Source organism: Zootermopsis nevadensis, unplaced genomic scaffold, assembly GCF_977971745.1.
Source record: "Zootermopsis nevadensis isolate Lab colony 2312 unplaced genomic scaffold, Znev_1.0 Znev_ptg000061l, whole genome shotgun sequence".
Lineage (NCBI taxonomy): Eukaryota > Metazoa > Arthropoda > Insecta > Blattodea > Termopsidae > Zootermopsis > Zootermopsis nevadensis.
Window position 1 is genome coordinate 18406731 of NW_028259192.1, and position 8789 is coordinate 18415519.

The 8789-nt window shown below is 34.9% G+C and overlaps 1 protein-coding gene across 3 annotated transcripts; it reads right to left on the reverse strand.

The window, feature by feature from the left end:
- Nucleotides 1-283: 283 nt before the first annotated feature.
- LOC147871233 (uncharacterized) lies at nt 284-8228 on the reverse strand. Of its 3 annotated transcripts, none has more exons than XM_087340631.1 (6): nt 7644-8228; nt 6466-6588; nt 6065-6184; nt 4531-4620; nt 2791-2846; nt 284-447 (listed from the first exon to the last, which is right to left on the reverse strand). In XM_087340631.1, exons 3-6 carry the CDS (start codon nt 6176-6178, stop codon nt 354-356), a joined length of 354 nt encoding a protein of 117 aa, XP_087196757.1. In that variant the 5' UTR covers nt 6179-6184; nt 6466-6588; nt 7644-8228; the 3' UTR covers nt 284-353. The 3 variants fall into 3 exon arrangements, with proteins under 3 accessions (XP_087196757.1, XP_087196756.1, XP_087196755.1); XM_087340630.1 differs by lacking the exon at nt 284-447 and adding an exon at nt 879-1586 and having other exon boundaries at nt 7758-8214; XM_087340629.1 differs by lacking the exon at nt 284-447 and adding an exon at nt 879-1586 and having other exon boundaries at nt 7644-8214.
- Between the last annotated feature and the right edge of the window lie 561 nt (nt 8229-8789).

Below are 8789 nucleotides of genomic sequence, written 5' to 3' on the forward strand. Positions count from 1 at the left end.
AAAGAAATTGGTAGCACACAGCTGATTAGATCACTATGGAAACAAAAAATAAATTAATACCAGCAAAAAAAAAATGTAGGCAGAGCACTTTACCTTACCTGAAATCCCTATTAACAAGCTTTCTAGCCTACCAAAACCTTTCGATTCTTCACATTCAATTTGTCATAATTTCCTTTCCAACTCACTTCTACTTCTAATTTGCATGCTATATATATATATTTTTATGTAGCTGGAAGACACGCAAGATGTCAACAAAATGAAAGATTAAGTAATAACAGAAGAATATGTAATGGCATCTTTTTATTAACTCTTCTTCTTCTTCGAGTGCCTTCTCTGCTAGTGAAAGTTGGCGATCACATCACTAAACTTTTCATGATCCTGTGCGAGATGGAACAAGGCAGCCACACTTTGGATCCCGGTCCATTGGCGAATATCCTCCTGCCAACTCTGCAAATGAAGTTTACCCTTTTCTAAAAATCAGCTTTAGACAGACAATACAGAAGCGTCAGCAGCAAGGTGAAAATTTAAGGCTTTGAGGTGAATGAATATTTACACACTTATATATAGTGAATAAGAGAACTCTATCTGTAAACCATATGGCTAGGAGTGATAACTTAATAAGCCACAGTTATAAGTAGTTATTCTAAGTCTTGTTCTGCTTCATGAATCTAATTACACTGATTTCAAGTAGGTTATTCATGTGGACTGTGGTTTTCTGGGCTGTAACAATGTAGACTTGTAGGTGTTACCAATGCAAAATAGCATTACAACCCAGAAGATCAACATCAACATCTTTACTGCCAAAAAAAATCTCTGAATGTACTGAAAATTGATGGACCTAAGAGAGATGACTCGATGAGTGGAAAAATATTACACAGTGAGAAACTTAATGCTTTATTTTCTTCACCTCGCATTACTAGGAGAGTCAATGAGTGATATGTAATATCTTTAGAAGAAAATTCAATTAAATGATAAAAAGAAAAACATAGCAATCATCTTATTGGTATGTTACAAAAATGGTGTCACATGCTTTATTTACATATAAAAATTCACTTCTTTTTCGTAAATTACATCACCATGAAACTTACATGCAAATATGTGTTCCCCTTTACACAGTTCCAGTGGGGACTACAGATGTTATATCAACAGAATTAGTGACTTCTGCAAGAACTGACAAAACTGAGACTGACCTCATAGGGGACTAACAGAGATGGACTTTTCTGATGACTGGTAATCCATGCATTAAATATCCAGACCCATTACATACATCGCATGTAACATATCCTTGTTGGGAGTCAACACTTGAGTCAAGTTCTGTTGAAGACCCGCCTTCTGGAATGTTACAGAGTTCATCTTCATTCCCATTACATAAGTCACTTGTTACACAATCCTGTTGGTGGTCAATACTAGAATCAAGGTTTGCTGAAGAGCTGCCTTTAGAAGTACCATCTGGTTGAATGATCAACCCCTCCTCTCCATCCCCACTATGTAAGTCATGAATCAAGTATCCATGCTGATAGTCGACACTTCTTGTTGAAGAGATGCCTTCGGAAACACCACCTAGTTGACTGATAAGCTGCTCCGCTCTATGATAAAGATGATGATACAGTCCTATTTTCTTTCATTTCACTACTCTACCTGAGCTAAACAGTAACCATTATACACCAGAATCCTACATGATCAAATCACACTTTCTCTTTGGCATAAGACAGTAAATAACTTACAGTTATGCATTACTCTTTTATTCAGCTACCCATAATTCCATTACAAATGTTAAACACTAAAATACATACATAAACAAAAGTGGAAGATCATGGGCATATTTTCAATCAGTCACTCTCCATTGCTTGGATAAAAAGAAGTATGACATTTCAGAAGTTTACTCTGATCTAGCTATACATACATGGAATACTCTGGAAAAGCATGTTCAGATTCTCCAAAAACATTCTCTGCACTCAAATCTATATTTATGAAGTATTCTTGAAAAGCACTATACAAAAATACTCAAATCTTATTACACATTACACACTGGAAAATTCTTTACAAACAAAAGACAATGCTACTAATATTTAGCTCATTCACATAAATAACACCAATCTGAAATGTTTTCTACCCAAGTTTATATACAATGACGACAAATCCTAATTGGTAGAAAATACCCAAATATATGTTTTATCACTAACTGTAGTGTAGTTCCTCTATTCAATATGTTATCAATATCCAATTAAAGACACATGTAAGACAAAGTACAGTCAAGCCATGGCATTTAAAATGTCATCTTATAATTCCTGCTGCCTTTATAAGTGGCTTGCACATTTCGGTTATGATATTGTAGGTGGGTACCAATGTTTTGGAAGAACATAATGCCTCCATCTTCAGGACAGAAAATGTACGCAATATGTTCCTCCTAATCTTTGCCGCCTGCAACATCATATGGTGTAATAACTGAAAGGACAGCAATAGTTTTACTGCTGTAAAAACCTAAAATATCATATACTGCACATCAACAATTGAAGCCAGCTTTGATATTCTATTAAATTAGTGGATTAATGTTTTACCTGCAGGAATGGCGAATTTAAACCTCCATACTATGGGAATGTCAGTTTGACTCAAAAAAAATTAGTAAATACTGAAGAAACATGGCAGATTCCAGGCAATCTCAAATGTATTTACATATAGAACCAGTTGAATGAAATGGTCTAAAAGTTCTGAGAAGAGAAAGACATATTTAATTTTCTCAGAAAATTGATTTCCCCATTTGGAACTAATCTGAAATAATACCACACGCACCTGTCTTGTGATTTCACTTCATTCTCCCATTCTACATCAATCATATTATCTTCATCCTAGAAAGTAATATATTAATCACTATAGATAAGGTATAATATATTAAGTAAAGTCTATATAGGCAAACAGTAATTTGATACATTTCCTATTCACAATGGCCTAAACCAATGGGATGCTTGAAAGACACTGTTTTTCAATTTTGCTCTAGAATATATATAACAAAGACGGTACAAAAGAATCAGGACTGAAGTGAACCAGGTAAATCAGCTACTAATGTATGTTACTAATGTTAACTTACTAGAAAGAAACACAAATTTCAAAACAGAGAGGAATACAAAAATTAAGTTACATGAGCAAGGAAATTGGTATATAAATAAATGTTGTATTGAGAATAAATTCAGGCAATGCCTCTTATTATTCATTTCAATTACATGATTATTATGATGGAAGTAGACTATGTAAGTAACAATTACATCCGAAAAGCAAGGTAAATGAAATAATTTAATGATGAGAAGCTTTATAATTTATACTCTATTCTAAATATCATTTTGGAATTTAAATGATAGACCAGATAGACTGGATGTGTCCCTGGCCATAACTGCCAAAAAAGAGGTAAGGCCCCAGGCATAGGTAATATACCAGCAGAATTAATTAAATCGGGTGGAACAGCATTGGATAACATAATATATACTCTCGTGAAGCAGATATGGCAAAAAGAGCAAATACCCGAAGAATCGAAAATCGGATTGATATGTCCAATATATAAAAAAGGGGACAGGTTGAATTGCCAGAACTATAGAGGTATAACCCTATTATGTACGGTCTACAAAATATTTACCCATTTACTGTGGAAAAGACTGGAGGAAGATTATAATAAAATTATAGGGGAATACCAATCAGGCTTCCGCGCTGGAAGGTCGACAATAGATCAAATCTATACGGTGAAAGGTATAGCTGAAAATTTTTGGGAATTTGATCTCAATCTTTATCATCTATTTATTGATTTTCGAACGGCATATGATAGCATAAGTAGCGAAGGACTCTATAAAATCATGGCTGAACAAGGGATACATCCAAAGATGATACGACTGGTCAAAATGACTATGTCCGGCTCCAAAGCCCGGGTTAAGATCTGTGGCGGTATGACTTATCTATTTGAAGTTGGATCGGGACTTAAACAAGGGGATGGTCTAGCACCAATGCTCTTTAATCTTGCTCTGCACTGGGTTGTTAAACAAACCAAGGTGGATCTCAATAGCACATTATTATATAAGAATGCTCAAGTAGTAGGATATGCCGATGACCTCAATATAATGGGTCGAATGCTACCAGCATTAGAAGGAATATATAAGGATCTGGAATTAGGAGCTGCTAAAGTAGGGTTACATGTTAATGAAAGCAAGACTAAACGGATGATACAAAGTAGAGATAGACAAAGAATAACGATCCAGCCTAGCATGACATTGGAGATATTCCAAAAAGTACAAGAATTTAAATATCTTGGAACAATCCTGACAAATGAAGATTATGACAGCCCTGAAATGTACTTTAGTCAAGGGGAAACAGGAAGTATATTAGAATTATGGCAAGAAAATTCTTGCAAATTCTGACCATAAGACCAAAACGGGAAGACAACATTAAAATTAATTCTGAATATATTAAAACAGCTCAGGAGTCAAATGAAGGTTTTAGTATGGCCTTTTAAATCTCCAGGTTCTAATAAAAGAAACTTTGGTAACTCACCTGGGTTTCAGTTTTAACTGGAGGAATTGTAATAGGTACATGCTGACCATCCTTCGAATCACATTCTAAATTGATTAACTGCAAGCAATGCTGCAAACAAAAGTATTTCTCATCATATACTGGAATAATGTCTCAGATATGCATTAAACATTTCTCTACAACATGCTATGATAAACATCCACACTGACTGTACTTATAGCTAATGGGATATGCAGGGGGGAGTTAATGCCTTAGTTATTAATTTATCAAATGATATTTGTGTAAACACTTGACATATAATGGATTAATTTCATAAAATGACATACACAGATTAAACAGAAATGTACATCCACTAAATGATTCATACAAATGTGTAGTAACTAAATCTACACATAATTTTCTGATACTTCATAACCATATCACATGAAGATGGCTCTCTTCTAGCATTCAGTCTGGTAGATGCTGATTGATGTTTCAAGGTCACTGCCTTCATTGACAAAATTACATGCTTCAGCATTCCAGAAGACAGCAATCTTCATACTCATTGCCAAATCTCACATACAATACGAAATAACACAGGAAATGTTAACTGTATACTCTTTGTTAAACACTAATTCAATGCCCATTTCCAGATGATATCCCATCTCTATTAGATCTCTGCTCATAGGCAATGTAGTTGGCAGTAAAAAACCTGCATCTGATTGTGAAGAACAGACACTAGCACCATAATAGAATAATGCATAATTTAGCACCTCTTTCCATCATCATCTTATTTCATCATACACTTTCACATTCACTGTTTTAAATTTAATATTCATTCTTAAAATCAGCCATCTTGAGGAAGATACATGCAACCAGTGCGGTAAAAGTCCTCAGAAAGAAACTTGATGATCCAGCTAAAATTATTTGTATGGAAGAAAAGTGAAACTCTGAATTTATAAATTCAAACAGCAAGGAATGCTATATTTGTATATTTGGATGCCAAATTAAGAGAATTTACAGTAATGAATTAAAGTCACAGTAACAAATCATATTTATGTTACCTGTTACAAGAAAATTTATTGATGTTACTCCCCATAATACCAGGTGTTTCTGGGACCAGTCTGCAGTCACATCAAATTTCTGCAGCCTGGTATGATTGTTGGAAAGGAAACAGTAAATTGGTAACATATCCATATAACATGGCATCATATTCATATATTCCCTTATCATTGTAATGACTGACATTTGTTTATTGGGCCTTTATGTCTTGAACTGAGCCCAAAAACACATACTTCAGCAATGGACAACCTATTACAGGACATTCTGTATATCAAAAAATGACTACAATGGACAAGGGTTCTGAGCATCAAGTGAAGTGTATTTCTATAACCTGATATGTTAACAGTGGGAAAACTTGTATTCATTAATCCAGAGAGAATATACACTGTAAAAAATTATGCACACACCCCTCTTCGACAAAAAACTAATAATTTCTTAACACAGCCATCATTACAATAAATATATCACTTTGGTACATGCAGGGAACAGAAAACAATGCTGGAATACAACTCACCACACCTTCAGTACTCATGAGAGCTAAACAATCCTGTTCTTCTTTAACATCACTGAGAAAAAATGTTGGTTGTATCTCACCATCTGTATTAGGTTCCACTTTAATGAACTCCATATTGGGCTGAAAACCAGTATTTTACACTTCAGATAATGGGATATGCTTTCATTAGTGACACCTACACCTCTGATTAAAGAAACAATACTTACTTTCACATAAAAAGACAAAGTGCAGATTGCATAATGTTTAATAGATCAAAAGAAAACCACAACAATATCTCAAATGCACTAATTTTCTTTTTACAAAGAGCTTACAACCAAATGTCAGAAATCAATTAACCCTTTCATTGTTTTTGGTGACAAATATCATGCACTATTTTCGTTCTTCTGGTTTGCATGAATTACCTTTAAAAATATGTGTTCCAACTATGGGCTTTCTGTCAAAATGTGTGCCAAATCTTGAAAGCTTCACTCATGAAAAAACGGACAATGTTATGCTTCTTCTATTGATTGTTGGTTATGTAACAACTGAAAAAGGTGAAAGGTAAAAAAGTAAAACGCTTGTTTTCAAGATAAAATATAAAACATCCAAACTTATTTTTAACAAACAAAAATGAGTCAACATTCTAGCACGTGTATTGCAGGGTATTAATGGACATGTTCACATATTGCAGAGATGTGTGTTTAATTGGAAACATTCATGCTAGGAAATGAATGTGGCCTGTTTCATGACACACTCTTAAAGAAGTCATGAAATATGGGGGGAAAAAATCTCAGAACAGCCCATCTCTAACCAGGACTGAAAACAAGTATTCCACCCCAAAACAAATTTTATACCAAGATGGAGGTGAACCTGTGTGGTGTACTTCTAGGTGCTACTATCAAGAAATGTGCAGTTCCATGCACATTGTTCATCGTCTCAACATGTTTCATGCATGCTCAATCTCTTCACCATCACCATGTTATAAACCTCTCACCCACAACATGGGTGCAGGAAGCAAAATTCCAGAGCATTCTAACATGTTAAAGAAGTGAAATTATGAGATCCAATTACATTATGTGAATGGTCAATGATTGATGTTACAAAGTACCTTCAAAACAAAAGCTTTTGTGAAATTATTATGAGTGCTCCACATCACAGACATGAAGAATATAGTGACAGAAACTACTGTTTCCAATGGATTTGCTTTAGCAACATTGAGGTTGGTGCACACAAAATTAAATGGTCAATAACAAAGGGCAAGTCAGTACAGTGTCTGACTATAGGCTGGATGACTGGGGTTCTGTTGTACAGCCCATTATTCAAAAACAGAGTACTAGTATACCACACTGATACTGCCAGTTAATTAATATGTGCCATCAACTGGAGAAGGTAACCTCATATAATGATGAAAACATAAAAAGATGGCATATATACAAAATGGTACATATTAAGCGAAATTAAAATTAAAACAATGTCAAACTGCACAATTTATTTACTATAATGAAATTAATGTAACTTTTAAAACATTGGGAAAAGTATCTTATCCGGTGTCCAATCAAATGTATCACACTTCTGCAACAAAATTCAGGATTGACCTTACCTGAATCCTAAAAAACCTTTCAGATTTGGCTGTGTTTGGAACTGCTATGCTTAAACTTAAAAATACACACACCCACACCAGAATTTTACAAAGGCAAAAACAAGCATAAATTACCCCTTATAAACCAAAATATTGAGATTAAAAAAAACGTTGGAACAACGATAAAATGTAATCTGTTTATAATTCGAAAAATCACCACAGGGTCAATATTAAAATCACTGAACAGAAAACAAACTGGTACACATTCAGCAACTTTATGCTCATTTCAAATCTTCAAAATACACATAACACATCTTGAAAGAAAGCTAGTCTGTGGTCAGCGGTCGAAGCACCATGTGTTCGTGACCACAGATAATACCAGTTTTTAGACTTATTATAAAGCACCTCTATAAAACGGAACATTGTCTGTCATTATTAATCTGTGGTAAATAGAAATGTCACGTCACTGCTTGTTCGATTATACACGTCAGTGACACCTTGACTAGTGTTGCCACCATCATAGTAAACCAAATATAACTAAGTACGTTGACAATACAGGGCAGTGATAAGCAGTCCTTGACCCTGAAATACAGAGTGTACTCAAAAGAATGGTGCGGTTTCAAAAGTTAATAAAAAAATTATTTCTCACCTTACACGGGCACAACATACACCGTCAGCGGCGGGAACTGTCAAAGTTTCTCATGCGTTAATTACAATCCTTCACTGTGTGCACCCTGGGTCACACGACACACATTCACAGTACGCCCGATCCAGTGCTGTGAGAAAACACGATTGAGAAGCACTCGTACATTCCTGTGAAAATGGGGGGGAGCTCCGTCCAGTTGTAGAATGTAATCGTCATAATTGGTATTCAGTTGGGGTAACAATGAGCTTTCCAACATGTCCAAAAATGAGTCGCCAGTCACAGTTGCACCATTCTTTTGTGTATACTCTGTATAGGGACAGCAAATGTAAAAGGTGATATTCTGCTTGTGCGTATGCCTAGCGCTGTTTCCATAGGCATTACGAGAGCCCCAACATCGAAAGAAATATACTGAGCTGCCTCTATGGATGAATTTGTGTAAAAGGGATGAGCAGCAAGTATTAACCTCAAAGTTCGATATATTGCTGCATTCATAGTCCAGCACAAAAAATTGTCAATATTTT